General features: G+C 52.0%; 4 protein-coding genes across 4 annotated transcripts; 2 read left to right on the forward strand and 2 right to left on the reverse strand.

Moving 5' to 3' along the window:
- Positions 1 to 2,458: 2,458 nt before the first annotated feature.
- Positions 2,459 to 4,073, forward strand: PV06_07582 (uncharacterized protein; the record flags this gene model as incomplete). The annotated part of the gene is made up of 4 exons (XM_016408841.1): positions 2,459 to 2,683; positions 2,793 to 2,936; positions 3,015 to 3,076; positions 3,153 to 4,073. The coding sequence occupies 4 exons, from the start codon at positions 2,459 to 2,461 to the stop codon at positions 3,949 to 3,951; spliced, it is 1,230 nt and encodes a 409-aa protein (XP_016260595.1). The 3' UTR covers positions 3,952 to 4,073.
- A 486-nt stretch (positions 4,074 to 4,559) lies between these two features.
- PV06_07583 (uncharacterized protein) lies at positions 4,560 to 6,357 on the reverse strand (the record flags this gene model as incomplete). The annotated part of the gene is made up of 1 exon (XM_016408842.1): positions 4,560 to 6,357. The coding sequence occupies one exon, from the start codon at positions 6,355 to 6,357 to the stop codon at positions 5,038 to 5,040; it is 1,320 nt and encodes a 439-aa protein (XP_016260596.1). The 3' UTR covers positions 4,560 to 5,037.
- Positions 6,358 to 8,968: 2,611 nt separating this feature from the next.
- PV06_07584 (uncharacterized protein) lies at positions 8,969 to 11,868 on the forward strand (the record flags this gene model as incomplete). Its single annotated transcript, XM_016408843.1, has 4 exons — positions 8,969 to 9,293; positions 9,424 to 9,683; positions 9,733 to 10,298; positions 10,356 to 11,868. The coding sequence occupies 4 exons, from the start codon at positions 8,969 to 8,971 to the stop codon at positions 11,866 to 11,868; spliced, it is 2,664 nt and encodes an 887-aa protein (XP_016260597.1).
- Positions 11,869 to 13,775: 1,907 nt separating this feature from the next.
- Positions 13,776 to 15,633, reverse strand: PV06_07585 (uncharacterized protein). Its single transcript, XM_016408844.1, has one exon. It carries the CDS (start codon positions 14,326 to 14,328, stop codon positions 13,933 to 13,935), a length of 396 nt encoding a protein of 131 aa, XP_016260598.1. The 5' UTR covers positions 14,329 to 15,633; the 3' UTR covers positions 13,776 to 13,932.
- Between the last annotated feature and the right edge of the window lie 829 nt (positions 15,634 to 16,462).

The following is a 16,462-nucleotide window of genomic DNA, read 5'->3' on the forward strand; positions in this document are numbered from 1 at the left end:
GTTGGTCGCTGTACATGTTTGGCAAACCCGACATGAGTCCATGGCAACCCGCGGACAATCAAACACGCATCGTCTATGTTCCCGTCACCGGCGTGTGTTCGGCGGGATGGGCGATCTCCATGGCGGGTGCAGAGAAGATCTTGTACTATCAGAGCATGATCCCATTCGACAAACCCGTCGACGACGGAGTGGGTGCCATGTGCAGAGACAAAGTCTTGGGTCTGAGGTGTTTTGCCCCCTGGCCACAGATCATCGGGGTATCAAAACCGGCAGGACCGAAATCTCGAGGCAGTGACATTGACGATTTTGGTGCCGCCGCCGCCGCCGCGAAATCATCATCATCCATCGAGGAGGTGGTGAAGGAGAAACCGAGGTCTCATGGAGTCATGTTTTCTACGAGGTTGAACATTGAAAGATTCATTGGGAAAGAAGAAACATTTGAAACTCAACATCCCGAATACACGGGACAATTTATGACTCTAGAACAGATAGGTAATGCTGTAGGTCACGGTGAAATCTTGCCGTCATAGCAAAGCAAAATGATACAATATACACAAGGTAGTATCACAATGGTGGTAGCACAATAAAAATCAATACCGAACTAACTTGTAAGGTATCTTACTTCTAGGCAGGTATACCTCGTATCCTTTGTTGCTTTGTTGCCTTGTACTCTTATCTCTCCTTTTCGTACTCCATACTGTAGGCCAGCACGAAACACCCCGATCGTGAAAAAAGAAACAAAAGTTGGGAAATATGTGCCGAGATCAAATATCCATCCTTGTCTCAAATTTCAAATTTGTACCGAGTAGTTCTGAAGTCTGGGAACTTTCCCAGTAAGTAGTTCCCTTGGTATGACACGGTCACGTCCGCGACTTGTTTAGTTTCTGAACCGAGTGAAAGTCCAAAGGATAGTGGCTGCATTGTGGGCTTGTGGCGCTAATTAATTTGTGCTCCGTAGAGAGAGAGTACGGGTATATGGAAAAAGAAGTCCAGATGCCAGGTTAGGGCGAGGCTTTTTTTCCCCCTACAGTACATCTTGTGGGAATTTTCGTTGAAAAGGAGGGGGGAGATTACTTGGGCTTGGGCTGAGCTGAGCTGAGCAAGTACAGAACAGAGCTGAAAATGTTCCAGACATGCAGGTTGTGTTGAGGTTCAAACGTTGGTCCAAGACAATGTTAACCATATACCTCGAGGGTAGGTTTCACGCCTTCACACAACGATGAATCCTGGTTGTACACGGAGTCACACACCTTTCCAAGGGGGCGAATTATTTCCCAGGTATCCCAAGGGTTATCCATTCAACTACAGTAGAGCATTTGATACAGAGCAAATGGAAAAGAGTAGTGGGGTCTAGACACAAATCTCAACTCACAGTAATACTTCCCTATGACTCTCCTTGTTCGTACTGGTGTCGAATACAATTACCGTACCGGTACATACGGACCGAAATACAGTACCTGGGACTCCGTATTTTACCAGGTAAACGGATCCACAACTCCGGACACCCCCCTTGCAGGCAACTTACCTAGTTGGTCTTAGCGTCAAAGTCATTACCCAACGCAGTAAGAAACGGGGGGACCCAACGACCGGGTTCTAGGTTGATCCATGGATACGGTTGTGCGCGTCAGGATTATCCCTACAGGGTTGTGAAGCTCGCCTATTGTACTCCGTACGCTTCTCTCTCTGTCGCCTAACCAAAATCCAAAGGCTTGTCTTATCGCCAGCTGAACCAAAACAATGCATGTGGATGGCCTTCTGGACTCAATAATCGACGACCGTGTAAAGGTTTTGAGACGACCGGATCGGACGATCCTAGAACATTGCAATTTTCTTTTCTCATTCACGTTCTACATACTTTTACTTTGTGGCGTCCATGGATTCGCTTGGGTTACTACCTTAGCCTTTCCAGACGGATACTTCTAACGGATACCATTGCTTTTTGGTGTTTTTGGCTATTCGCGAGTGCCTTGCCTCTGAGAAAGATTCTCCGAGATCCAGACCCAAATCCTCCCCCCCTCTCTCACTGATCAATTCCTTTATCACATTCGTATTGTATTGTATTGTACTCCCCGTACGACACTCTACACCTCGACACTTGGAGGCAGGGTGCCAAACTCACACAAGTTCATCCTCCTCGGGAGTACAGTGCTAGAGTTTAATTGCCCCTTTGGATCTTTTGGGTCTTTGACTCTTTTTCGAAGGATCTGCTTTTTCGATTCGAATACTCCAATACTCCTCCGTACTCGTTGTCAAACCCCCCTCCTCTCACAATCCCCAAACCATTACAACGACATATCCTCTCTCGGCCTCAGCTCATCACATTTTACTGAGAAGGAAAAGGTGTCTGGCCCACGACAAGAGTGTTGCACTTGGCTTCGCGTGCCTATACCACCCACTCCACAACATCACATCTCACACACGTCAAAAACGAGTCGAAAAACTGTACTCAACTTACACCATGGGGTATTCTGAAGCGGGTCGTCCGCAATGGTCGACGACGACCGTCGGCAAGAGGAACATCGTCCTCGCCGCCATCCTTCTCTCCCTATTTTGTATCTTCTTCACGTTCCGCAACCAGAGTCCTCCGTCCGGCACGGCGTCTCCGTCCGGATTGTCGACTTCCAAATTCAGCCTCGGAGGCAAGAAGGACAACTTGGGAGATGTCTACAATGACACACTGGGCGTGAGTATTATACCCCGGTCCTTCTCTTGCTTGCATTGGCCATCCCGTTCTCCCCGTGTTTGCCTTCGAGATCACCGAGGACAACAATACTAATCAACCAAAACGATAGTTTCAAAAGGTATACGCCATCAACCTACCTGAGCGTACGGACAAGAAGGACAATATGCGCCTCCAGGCCAGGGCCACGAACTTTAGCATCGAAATCGTGGATGGAGTCATTGGGTCCAAGGTCTCATACAAGGCCATTCCATATGTGAGTCATTTTTTGACCAGTCCAAATGATTACAGGCGGCGACAGTGTTGATTGACCCTGTCTTCTTCGTTTCGCCAGACTTTTAAGCAAAACAACGGCACCATTGGATGCTGGCGAGCTCACCTCAACGTCTTGCAAAAGTAAGTCCAGACAGACACTTTTGTTTTTGCTGTTTGTTTGTCACCGAGGCTAATTTCTCCCCCTCCCGGGCTCCAGGATGATTGAGGAAAACATCCAGAGCGCTCTGATTCTCGAGGACGACGCGGACTGGGACATCGGCCTCAAGGCTCAAATGGCCGAGTTGGCGCGGGGGTCACGGTGGCTCCTCGAGACGGCCCCCGAGGGCACCAGCAACAACCACATCCCGCACTCCCCTTACGGCGACGGCTGGGACATGCTCTGGGTCGGCCACTGCCACAGCGAACCGGTCAAGGGCGACAACCGACGTTGGGTGATCCCCCACGACCCCACGGTCGCCCCGGAAGGTTCGAGGTGGTACTTCAAGGGCCCCAAGATGGACAAGTGGGAGAAGGGGCCCGACGCCGACCCCCAGACGAGGGTGGTGTACCAGCAGGGCTTCGGCTGGTGCCTCTCGGGCTACGCCGTGTCGCTGCGGGCGGCCCAGCGCATCCTCTGGTACGCCAGCATGATGCCCTTCAACTGGCCCATCGACAGCGGCATGGGCAACCTGTGCTCCCAGCGGGAGTTCCACGACTTCCAGTGCATCGCCCCCTTCCCCCGGTTCGTCGGCAAGTCCACCCCCGCCGGGTCCAACGCCCTCGGCAGCGACATCAACACGAAGCCCAAGGAGGAGAAGATCCAGGAAAAGTCCGAGTCGGAGAACGTCATGTTCTCGGTCCGCCAGAACATGAGGCGCATCCTGGACGGCGCCACCACCTTCAAGAGTTACTTCAAGAACCCCGCCGGCGACGACCTCACCCTGGAACAAATCTCCGCCGCCAGAGGTCACCCGGAGTACGTCGACGAGGAGGTCAAGAAGGAGACCAAGGAATAAACAACCTTTTTTCTCCGGCACTACGGAGTAAACAAGGCTCGCAAAGTATCATTTGAAGGCCAAGTATGGGGCACCCCGACTTGCGTGTGGAAAGGGTTGTTTTTTTTTGGTTGCACCGGTCTGGGAGTAAATGGATGTACGGAAATATTTTATCAAAGACTCTTACTGTTGTTGTTGTTGTCACCAGTATTGAACGACCTTTTTCTTTTTGCTGGGAATAAATTATGGAATCCACAATGTGTTCAACTCATACTATTTACCACCTATCATCTATCATAAGACTTTTATTATTCCCAATTCATAAAGGTATGATGAGATGTCGTAGAAGCTGAATCATACAGAAGCAGAAGACTCACAGCACACAGCACGGGACAACGAGAATCTTGTCAAGTTTCGTTTTTGAGAAATACATTAGATTCTGCATACAATTTGGTCAAAGTTATGATTCCAAACCCAAAACTCCTCATGCAGGAAACCAATTTGATTTTCGTTCTACTCCGTCCTCCCCTTCGAGGCACAACAAAAACACCCTCTGAAATAACGCCTCGCTGAAAACATTATAGCTGATGATGACGGTGATGATTTATTCATACAAGAATTGAAATCATCCCCATCCGTCGAGACATGCACACAGATGCCTTTTTGTAGTGGTATATAATACCAGATATGAAGAGTTCAAACAACTGCCTTTGAAAACAAGACAAGCAGACACACCGAAGTGTTGAAATCTCAGCGTAAAAAGACTGAACAGGACAGTTCTGTGCTCTGTGCACACCACTGGATGATCAAAGTATGTGTGGTGCGTGTGAGTCTGTCGCTGAAAGGCTTCCAGATACTGAACGCTGCTCAAGTCTGTTGATTGTTTGTCTGGCCACAAAGTATGCCGCTGTCGGTGACGTTGACGTTGACAACCGCAGACATTCGAGACAAGTTCTGTATGAGGGATTTGAGCACCAGGGATTTTCACCCTCCGATGGATTCTGGCGTTCTGGCGTTCTGGTATCATGCCATGTTGATCTTGTACGTGCTTCCGATGGGAATCTTGTAGGAACAGGTTGAGGATCCGGGGCCAGTATCAGTAGCTTTTTACACCTTTACATCGGCACAGAAGCCCAGGTCCTTCAACATGTCACCGGCCGTGACGTCGATGGCGCCGGACCTCGTGTCTTCGATACCGAAAGAGATGAACAGAGGGTCGTCGATGAAGCCTTGATACCGTTGATCCGGGTTCTTCCAGCTCATGCTCGTCACATAAAAGAGATCGGTGTGGCCCTCGGGGGCCCAGTCTCCCTTGATGACCGACTCGCTCTCGTTGGTGTACAGCGGTTTCCCCCAGATCCAGAGAGGTTTCTGGGAAATGGCGTGGACCTCGAACGGCGAGTTGCGCCTGAAGAGCATGACGTGGGGGTAGTACTGGGCGTGCCAGTCGTAAAAGGTCTGGTAGTGGAAGATGGTCATGATGAAGGTGTTGTCGTCGCTCGGCGAGCATTTCGGGTCCGAACGCTTGCACAGGGTGATGGCCAGGGAGTTTGTCGTTTGGTGCACCTTCTCGTGCTTGGTCTTCGGGATGGGCATGAAGCGAGCCATGCAGGCGTCGTCGTTCTTCTTGGCCTGGACGGACAGGTCTGTCCCCACGGAGCCGTCGGCGGACAGTTGCGAAAAGGTCCGGTTGGGGAAGATGTCGTGGTGGACGTAGAACTGGTTCTGGGCGTCCCAGAAGATGAACCAATTCTTCTGGACGTCGTTGACGGGCGGCGGCCGTGCCAGCTCCGTGCCGTTGGCGAAGGCGTCGGAGGTCTTGGTTTCGGCGTCGAAGTCGTTCAGCAGAGTGCGCAGGTCCTGGAGGTACAATCCCAGACAGTTGCGCGTGCCCAGGGAGCCGTACATGATGTAAGGGCCGTCCGGACCGTAGAAGACGCGGGCATCTCGTGGGCCTTTGCGAAAGTTGAAAAAGGCGAGCTCGCCCTTGCATTGGCCTCTGACCGGCTTGATGGGTAGAGGTTTGGGCGTGCTCATGCAGGTGAGCGTGCCGTCAACGAAGATGGCATTGCAAACGAGCTCGGCGCTGTCGGTGACCTCATCCGACACCTGGACCTGTAAGGCGGCGACGATGTAATGGTCTGGCTGTGTCGGATGGGGCAGAATGTTGGGATTGTAGGCTCGATCATCGAGCCAATTGATCTTGAACCACTTGCCGTCGGGCGTCGACAGAGAGGTGATCTTGCGGTGGGCGGAAGAGTTGTAGAGACCCGAGTCATCATGATTATTTTTATCATCACCACGGTCGAACGAGGGAAGGGAGATGTTGGTCAGGATCCCCCGATAGTCGTAGTGAATGTATATCGAACAGACCAACACCACCACCAGACAGGCAAAAATGATTCTTGCTGGGAGCTTGAGAGCCATCTTGTCGGCGTCGTGCGGTGGTGTGAATCAATCTCAACTCCGTACAAGGTCGGGTCGAAAGACAAACACGAAGATAATGAAAAAGGACGAGATACACAGACACATACACACACACACTCTCTCTCTCTCTCTCTCTCTCTCTTTCGCTGGAGTACGAAACGATTACGGAGTAAGCTTAGGAGGAATTGGGAAGTGGGAATTTTCTTTGGCCGGAACGCGCGATAAGGAGAGTGGTGACTTTTTTTTCCACCAAGGGATCTACGGGAGTACGAGACCAATCTTGCTCGGCTAGTTTGGGGGGTTGCTCCTTAGCCGAAATGAAGAGCCCGCAGCTTTCTAGGCAGGCATCGATACCCGCAACCCCCCGAACCCATGCCTAAAACATCGGCTCAGGGGGCTCACCTTTACCTAGAACCAATTTGGGCTTAGGGGGCCACAAAAGCCTTATCGAGAGATCATCGATATTGTGTGCACATCCCCCCCGGGGCCCTGCATTATCCAGCAACAACGCATGCATGTCTAATTTCTTGCCCCTATTGTCGTGCAGGTTTCACATTTTCTGGTCGTTGCAAGCATGTGATGATACACGGTGCTAGACGCGCTTTCAATAGAGACTACTGATACGGGGATACAGGAGTACAATCAATGTTCCCTGGTTTCAGCTCAGCCACGTGGGATCTGGACGAGGTTCTGGGTGGAGGCAGCTAATGTCAGGGGCAAGATGCAAGCCCGGAGCGAAAGCCTGCATGTCTAACATGCTAGACCAGGGTCTCCCTGTCGATTCGTACCTGCAGTGCCTATTGAACCTGGTCTGGCGCTTGGGCTAGTGATGCACCTTCGGAATTTGTTTAGGCGAGATAATCAATTCACGATACAAAGTCCAGACGACAGTCTTAGTCAGAGATCGTATCACATAAGAAAACACCAACCGATCTAGACCAGGCCAACTGTCACTCATGTATTGAACACGCATCAGAAATAGCAGCACAATTTTCATACCAACTGAGAGCATGGTGACTCGAGTACGAGCAATGAAACAAAGATCTGATACATCACACCCCCATTCTGATGACAAGTGATATGTCAGGATCAAAGTTGAACAAATGTTTCTTGTTCGGGTGGTTTACAGTCCTCTGAAGATAGCCCGATAGCACAAGTGTTAGTCTAGAAGCATCCGATGCGATCTGGCTGACCCTTTTTGCCTCAGACCGTTGCTCTTGGCAAAAGATTCGTCTGCATGTCGTGAGGATACACTCAACAGACATGCATGAACTATTATCTGGAGAAAAGCTCTTCTTGAAAAGTACCCTGGCCAGATGTCTCACTTCTGAGTCTTTTGGGACCATCTGGCTGAAAAGTTGCAGCCGTGGTGGTGTGTTTGGCAGCGAACGGGACCAGATACCACTGCAGTGAAGCATTTGACTCTGCATTAGCGAGCGCCGCTGGTGTCGATATGCTGGTGGTGGTCGGCCAGACTTCAGATGGACCTGGTCGCTCGCCAAAGGTTTGGGCGAGGTTCACGCCGTTGACTGTTTGGACACAGCCAAAAAGGCGACTTCGTCGTTCTCGTGTCACCGAAGTTCTGCTGAAGCGTTGGTCGAATGCGGTGAGAAAAACTATCACGACTTCAGCTTAGATCACCCGTGATATTGGATTGGGAGGGACATGATTGGAGCCTATTCGAGACATTTGCCAAGCTGGATTTGGAAGGAGCAGCTGGATTGGGAGAAAATTTTCACCGGCACCGACAATCGGAACGTCTTGGCATCATGGATCCAATCAGAACGTCAAAGTTTAACCATAAGCCGAAGCTTATGTTTTTAGTGCAGCCCCAAGTTCGTTGAGCGAAGGCGTAGTGTGGATTATGCTGTGCATTTCTCACTCGTCTCTCTCTCTCTCTCTCTCTCTCTCCGTACTCCGTATTCACTTCAGCTTCTAACTGCTCAGCCGCTGGTTGTAACACTACCTCGCATGCCTCAGCACCAGGGAGTAGTTTCCTCCCTGAGTTAGCCATCGCACGTCTGATCTTTCCCCAAAGGTCGACATCGTCTGTGCATTGAATTCCCTCGCCTCGCCATTGCTCTCGACCTTTGGACCCTGATGCCGTGAACTTCTCCTATGTGTCCCCGACGCAGAATTTTCAATTTTCCATTCGTCCCAAAAGACTCAAGCGCGGTCCCGGAGTAGAGGTACTTGTAGATCGGAGAGGGCTGGCGAGACCATCTGATTGGCTGGTGGGGTCAGCCGGGCGGCCAAGTAACTGTACAGAATCTCCTGTACGGAGTACCCTTCTCCCACAATTACCACTTTCATACCCATGTCCATATCCATACCCATCCTCTCACCCGTTCTCGCTCGACCCCCGTCGTCGGCAGTGATCGTTCGCGGTGGTTCCCGACGTCATCAACGCCCTGACCTTCTCAGAGCAGCTGAAACGTGGGAACCATGTTGCTACAGCACAGACAATGTAGGTGGGAACTTCCCTTCTCTCGCTGACCCCGCCAGTCCATGAACTCCCGAAGCGTCCACGCGAGAGCTACCCATGGGTTGGAAGAAACCCACGAGGAACAGACGCAACGCAGGGGGGGATTTTAAGCTTGCTCAACGTCTCATGAGTGAGACGCAGGTGTACAAGATCCTGGCCAGCAAACAACGCCTCTGGGTTATACTGGAGAGGTGCCTTATCTTCGCCCACTCATTGGCCCCTCCTGCACCTTCGTTTCGCATCGCCTCCATCCTAGGTCAAGGTAAATTCCCTGGCCTGGCCTGGTCCGCAGGGATTGAGCGACGCCACAAAAGCCAAGAACGTGATCTGGACGATGTCGGGTCCTGGCTTTGCTGTGACTCCTGCGCGGCTCGACGGTCCCCGTCGAGACTCAGCACAGATTTGTCGATCCTTGCAGGTCATGCAGCCGCCCGCAGCCACCAACCTGATGGTACCATGGCCAACTCAAAAATTGGCGCCATGCCACTTTGATCCACGGCGTCGACAATACCCATACTTGACCTGCCGTCTTGGTCGTGCCCTGAGCCGCTGGCATGGACATTGACGCCATCTTTCCAAAGTTTGTGCTCTTCCCCATTGTCACAAAGTCCTCAAGAGACCACGAGCGTCCCGGTCGCAAGACCTCGCCTTCTTGTACATTGATAACCCAGACGAGAGTTACGACGCACACAGGCCCAGTTCCCCTTCAGCTCGCGAGCTTGTGCCGCTCAATCTCCCCGATCTCACATGCCTTTACAGCATGACAGCGAACGCAAAGCCGACGAACAGTCGGGTCGGCACACTGGCAAAGACAGCCTGTGTTGCATGTCGACGTCTCAAGGTAGGCAACACCTCATACTCGTCGTGTACGGTCTCTCATGTCCCTCCAGATGAAATGCGTGGGCGCCGACAATCCCCCCTGTGCCAGGTGTGCTAAAGTTGGACGAAAATGTGTTGTACCACCAACCATTCCCCATACACAAACCATGAGATCGTACAGCTCTGCCGACAACATGGCTGGTTTGGCGAACGCTGAGAATCCCAGGCCGGTGGCATATCCTCTCACACCGATTGTCGATACACGCCATGATCCCGACCCTGCAATGCAATGGAGCCAGGGTCACAACTATTCCAGGATGATGGCACCCAACCTGTCGACAACACAGCCTGGCGTCGTCATGGAGCTGCCTTTGATGCCTCTTCAGACCAAGCAGCATTGGGTCGACCCGCAGCGTCCCGGCATGCCATCCTTGCCCCAGAGCTACAGCTACAGCTCGCTGGCATCTTTAGACGTGGGCAATGTCCAGTATGTCGAACCACAACTCTCTTCCAGTGATGTCAACATCTCCAGTGTCAGCGTGCCGGCAACACCTCTCCAACGAAACCGTACAGTCTCGGGCTCTCCACTCACACAGAAGTTACCAAGCAATGAGGAACTGTCCCATCTTTGTAAATTGTAAGCTGACCCCCCGTCTATGTCCTAACAAGGCAAGACCATTCTAACAGTCCCAAGTTTCGTCATGAATCTGCTAGTACACATTCCGATCTTGACCGAGGCGGATGTCGGGGATTTTGACGACATGATCAAGCACAACAAGAGGCAATTGGCCTACAGCATGGCCTATATCGCCGCTCGCTTTGTGCCTGGATGTCAGTCGATTCGGGCCATGCTGGTCCCGGAGCTCCTATCCATGCTGAGAGTTCGATTCGACCCATCGGCCCGTGATGATGCCGAGTGTTGGATGTTGCTTCAAGCATTTGCTGTTCTGTGCACCTGGGCAACGCCGCACAACATTCACGTCCATACAGGCGGCGAGGATTGGGAGCTTGAGCTCAGGCAAGACGTCTTGAGATCGTCGCTCGAAATGATGGCGACGCGGTGCTCAGTCCACAGGTCTGGCGAGGAGGTTATACATCTCCTCAAACGGGAAAGAAGAAGTGATATTTCTCAATTGCTCGTGTTTCGAAAGTACTGCTATTGGCTGTGGATGTTTAGCACAGCCCAGTTTCAGTCGCTACTGCTGCGGACGCCGCCGACAATACGTGACGACGCTACTATTAGATGGGCGAACCAACATCTTGAACAATACGCGAACGATGAATGTACGCGCCGCATCCTCGCCGATGTCAGTTTGGGTCTACTTTGGAACACAAGCGGTCTCAGTGACCGGTCATTGGGGGAATGGTGGTGCTCAATACCCATCGAAACAGATGTAAATTCTGCACTAGCCGTACTGACCAGCCTGGATGACGGCCTCAACCAGTGGCGCCGACGATGGATCCGGCAGAATCAACATCACCATCAACACCAACACAGCAGTGACTTTGCGTCGGACCCAGCCCGGAGCAGTTGTATTGATCTCTACCAACGCTTCACCCGGTTCTGCATAAGCACGCACGCCAACAAACTGTTTCAGTCCTCGGCCACGGCAGAGAGCCTCCCGCTGTCGGTCGTGAGCCTTGTCACTCAGTCCGTAGAGAGGGCCTCAACCCTCTGTCACCTCTTCCTGGAGCTAACGCCCCTGGTCAAATCGTCTATCCGCTTCGCGCCGGAGTCCACCTTTGCTATTGTAGCCTTTGCCTGTGAGTGGGTCATTCGAGCAAAGGGCTTTTTCCCCGGTATGGAGTGCGTCAGGCCACAGGATCTAAACGTCGTCCGCGGGGTTGCGGAGCTTATGATTGACCTAGGCGTCGACAACAAACACAGTGCTAGGATCGTCGGCGAGAGTGTTCTGGCGAAATTACATGCCGCCATGAAGCCCGAATCGCGCTCGTCTCCGTGGAACACAACGCATCCCGACCCGCCGTGGGCTACTCCCAATTCCAACGTTGGCGGGCGGACTCTGATCGAGTCGGTCACGGCAATGGATGGGATTTGGCCCCTCCGAAGCGCGTCCATTCAGCGGCCACAGCCAAACGGAACCAACCTGGGCCTGGCTATATCCTCGGGCGACGGCCACGACGTGTTTACCAGCTACGCTCCAGGTACGGAGTACTTTCAATACGATCCTTCATGGTCTATATGATCACTTGTTTGACTACTGCGAAAAGACCAATTCACGAGACGCTGGCTCTAGGTGTCAGGACCAATGGGGTCGATAACCAACCCAGATGCCTCCGATCTGGATCGCCACAAAAACTACTCGGCGGACTGGCTTCACGAGTGCTCTCGAGACTGCCTCCGTCATTTCTACCTCCTCGGTAGGACAGGTGCACTTGACTGGCACCGATACACGCGACACGATAGCCACCCAGGTGGGCACTATCATGACCACTCAGCTCTTGCTGGCCATGAGTGCAGGCTATACGAAGTTTCAGCGGGCTGTTCCTCGTGCACATTTCATGTCACTCCACGTGACACTACGAGGGATGTTTTCCAAGGCACCATCATAGGTGACCACCAAGCACCGACAAAATCAAAGCTTAGCAGTGCTTTGACCTGTTCAGGGCTTGGGTTTCCACGGGGAAAGTGATCTGGGAAGGAAGAAGGGGATTCTGACGTAGCAGAGGGGAGTGCGTGGTCAGTGTCGATGCGGTCCCGATCTCAGTGCTCTCACATTTCCGTTGTCTTTCCAGTCTGTAAGGCGTTCAAGTCCACTCGGTAGAGTATACTCGTATAGTCGTGTACTCGGTGGAAACAAACGGGTTTAGTCGGGTCGATCGATCACTCGCTTAATATCGCACGGGTCACTTTGGATCTCACGGTCTTGCGATCTGTTCCCACAGAGGAGAACGGAACGATTTGGGGTCCCCAAAAATGCAACGAGAAGAACAACAATCTCCAAGACCATCCGATGATCATCTTGTTGCGTGTTCGTCGAGTGTGCGCTTTTTCTTCTCGTTTAACCATGGGATCCAAGCTTTGGCCTGAGCAGCAAGGTTGAAGGGGGACATGGAGTTTCTTTCTCCTTCTCCAAGTTGTTTGCATTTTGCGGTGTTGGTGGCCCGCGCGCGCGCCGTTCGTGGAAATGATTTTCAAAGTCTTTTCTCTGGGAGGAGAGGGGGGATTTTGCGTTCATCGGAGGCGTCAATTTCTCCCCTCCTCATTTCGTTTCTGGTCGTCCGGTATTCCTCGTACGAGAGTTACAAATCGGAGATTTGAACTCTGTACTTGAGCTTTCCCGTGTTCAAAAGCAGCCGAGGGGGCAAGTTCACACTGGAGTACTGGGAGAAATGCACGTTCCACTATAGCGTGGGTGGTCATGCTAGTCCTCGCATCGTACTACTACGTCCCCGGGCGAATGGTCCGTTTTGGGTTTGGCATGATTTCAATCCAGGCCAGGTGGGTAAGTGGTTCCTGAACCACTGTGCCGGTCATGCAGTTGTCGAACCAGAGGGAGAGGAGAGAGAGAAGGCGGCGGCGGCGGCGGGGACGCGCGCGTCGAGCGCGAAAATCGGCCGATGGATTGGTACTAGTTTGCGGGAACAGCTAGGTGGTGGAGGGGAGAAAGAGTGAGTGAGAATAGTGACGACGAAGGGGTAGAGTTCCGAGGTCCGCCGCCCGAGGTTCTGGATTTCCTTCTGGTTCGTAGTTGCTGAAGACCAAAAAAAAGGGTCTTTTCGCCAGTACACTGTAGGCGCAGAACGAAAGTATAAACATGCACGGACTCTGGACGAGAATCTGCTCAGCTGGAAACCAAAAAAGATAAGGAGGTCCGTGTGTTCGTTGGTGCTAGCGGCCACGAGATCGTACAGTGTGGTTTGTGTGTGGTCCATACCAACGATGGGTGTGGACCGGGTGGATTTCCGGTGCCCGGTGCGTCGCGGGTTTGCTTTTTTGGGAGGGTGAAGATCGGCCACGTGGTATTTTGTGATTTTCCATGGCATTGACCATGGCCAGTGTGTTGTTCTCGTTGCTCCGTGCGTGAGTTGGTGCCATGTATTTGGGACGCACTTAATTCTTCTTCTTCTTCTTCTCTTCTCTCCTTCCGTGTCGAAATAACCACCCGCGCAAAGTGGGCAAGTGTCAGGTCATGGTAGCTTCCGAGCCGGCTCGGGACCCCAAAAATGGCATACTCTCTGTACGGAGTAAAAAAAAGATTGTGGAATTATCTCCCTTTCTGTTTTTTTGGTTCTTTTTTCTTTGTCACTCAAAGTGTGATAAACCGGAGTCGTGTGTTGGACCGTTTTTTTTTCCGGGAGGGCCGGACGACAAGCTGTACCTGCAGGAAAGACGAACCGATTTTTGACTTTCCGGAGGAGGAGCATGAGGGGCTTTCACCCAGATCCTCGTCCGACCATGCATATGATGTGCATACACTTACAAAGACATGCGCCGTTCCTGCATGCCGTGGAGTTCCGAGCAATAATGTGTGCTGGTTGGTGACGGTCCGACTTTGCATTGTGGCTTCTCCGTGTTCGAGACCTTGAAATTCTTCGGGGCTTGATGGTCGTCGACAAGGTTTGATGGTCTGTCCGAGTCTGGTTTGTATGAGTGTGTCCGGGTGAGACATGCTTCGAGGCGAGCGGAAACGGCACCTCGACATTTCATGGCCGGTCTGCGGTCTGGACTGGGAGGCGTTCGTGTTCAAGCGACAGTGCAATAGTCCGTGGGCTGCTTCAGTGTCTCATGAGTGACGGTTTGGTGGCGGTGGTGATGGTGGTGGTATGCTCCAGTAGAACCGGTAGACCAAAGTTGTCAGGCGAGAAAAGCTCAGCTCGCTTCTGTGATGGCCGTGAGCGTCTCCCGCCTTGCCCTTCTCATTTTGACATCCAGTCTCTTTCTGCCGATACCGTCCCAACTTCGCTTCGCTGGACAGGACATAATCATGAATGAATCCCAAAGGAGTAATATTTACCCGACGTGAGATGTAGTCGTCGCTGCTTTCCGGTCGTTGTCGCTAAACCCGTTGCCAGTAACGTACTCGTAGTTTTCCATACCGTAAAGTAGTGTAACGTGTTGTAACGCTTTTGGACCATCTTGGTTCCTAATCTCCGTTCGGGGGAGATTCCGGACCAAATACACTCCGACCTTGTCGATACCCAGTAGAGTAGAAGACCCATTTCCTGAGGAATATAGTTATCGTGGACTGAGAAAACCCTCACGCTTGGCAACCGGCCACGAAACCCCTGAATAGACTCAGTTGAAGACTCATTGAGATAGATCCATGTCTCGGATCTCCGGTGCATAGAATTTCGTCTTGTGGATGTTCTCGTGGCTTGATCGCGAGCCAACAAAAATTTGTTTCTTGAGGATTTCGTTCCGAGAACCTGTGTGTGCGCGCGTTCGGAGCCTCGTCGGTCTTGCACTCCACGTAGTCGTGCTCGTACCAAGGATCAATTCATTGTCTGTCACACGTTCTGCTGGCTGATTGTGCGTTTTGAACTGCTGTCATGTCGTAGGTTTCCATGCTGGTCGTGTCCTTGTTTGTCGGTCATCCACCATCTCTGGCAGCGGACAAGACCATAGCTTGAAACGCTTAGGTGTCATCGTTGTTGTATAAAGTCTTGAAGTGCCTCATGAATGAATCTGAGGGAGTCAATTGAAAGCAGCTAGCATGAGACATCTGCATTCCCAAGGCAGTGAAGCCGAGGTCCGCACGCTCCTGCTCTGAGCAAGAGCAACGTCGTTCGAGATTGACCTCTTAAGAGTCCACCGAAACAAATCGGGGACCTATATATTTCTATCTGTCTGTCGAGGTCGTCGGAGTAAGGCTAACGGCGATGACGCTGCCCATTAGATCAGGAGATCAGGTACGGAGTACCGAGGATAGAAACAAAAAAAAGGGGGCGATGTAACAAAACTGTGGAACCAGGACGACCGGTCCTCCGGTCGACGTACCCAAAGTTTGTGTAGTTCACAATAAATGAGATTACCCACAATGTGACTTCGAATATAGTGCCTTCTCCTATACTCGTCGACGTCGGCAGAGAGAGAGCAGAATCTTGAGCGTCGACGGCCCGCAAAATCGTGCGCGTTGGTAATGGAATCAGCGAACTAAAACCTCCGGAGGCAAAGCATGGCGCAGCAATCATATCCCCGGTGAAGTGTCCCACCTCTAAAATCCATACGTTCGCAATGTCGACAAGAGGGATCCTCACCTTCGGTCACTGGTACCAGAAAACGACGGTTACCGGCAGACCGGTTCTAACGGTGTCGATCTCGCTGGGCTGGTGGATGAGGGTCTCTTTTCCCCAGATCATTGCGGACGGTTTCGTCCCATCCGGCTGCCCGACGCGGTTCGTCAAGTTGCCGCGTATGGAGTATCTCCAGCGAGGCATGAGTGTGCAAGCAACGGATGCCGCGGGCTGTAAGAACACGCGTCATATGACTATCGTCTTGGCCGCCCGCGAATGATTCTGCAATGTTGATATGGAGCATGCCAACCAGAGACAAACTCAGTCAGCATGCTGTCCAAAACGTGTGGATTCAAATCGTGAAAATCGCGGTGTCCCGGAAGCTCTTTCGCCCGTGTCGACCTGATGCACGCGACGTCATGTTGCATATATCAGCCTTACCTAATATCAATGATTGTTGAACGCTGCTTGCTCTGATGATCCTCATGTTTTTTTCTCTTTGTGTGTTGAAGCTGCCGACGATAAGAACTCCTCGATGATTTCGAACTGCGCAAGTATTCTGGGTCTCAATGACTTCGAGGCCCCATGAGAGAGCGTGCAATG

Source organism: Exophiala oligosperma (assembly GCF_000835515.1).
Source record: "Exophiala oligosperma strain CBS 72588 unplaced genomic scaffold supercont1.7, whole genome shotgun sequence".
Lineage (NCBI taxonomy): Eukaryota > Fungi > Ascomycota > Eurotiomycetes > Chaetothyriales > Herpotrichiellaceae > Exophiala > Exophiala oligosperma.

Coding starts and splice junctions, on each gene's coding strand:
- PV06_07585 (XM_016408844.1), bottom strand. CDS start 14,328: ATGTCGAGGTGCCGTTTCCGCTCGCCTCGAAGCATGTCTCACCCGGAC.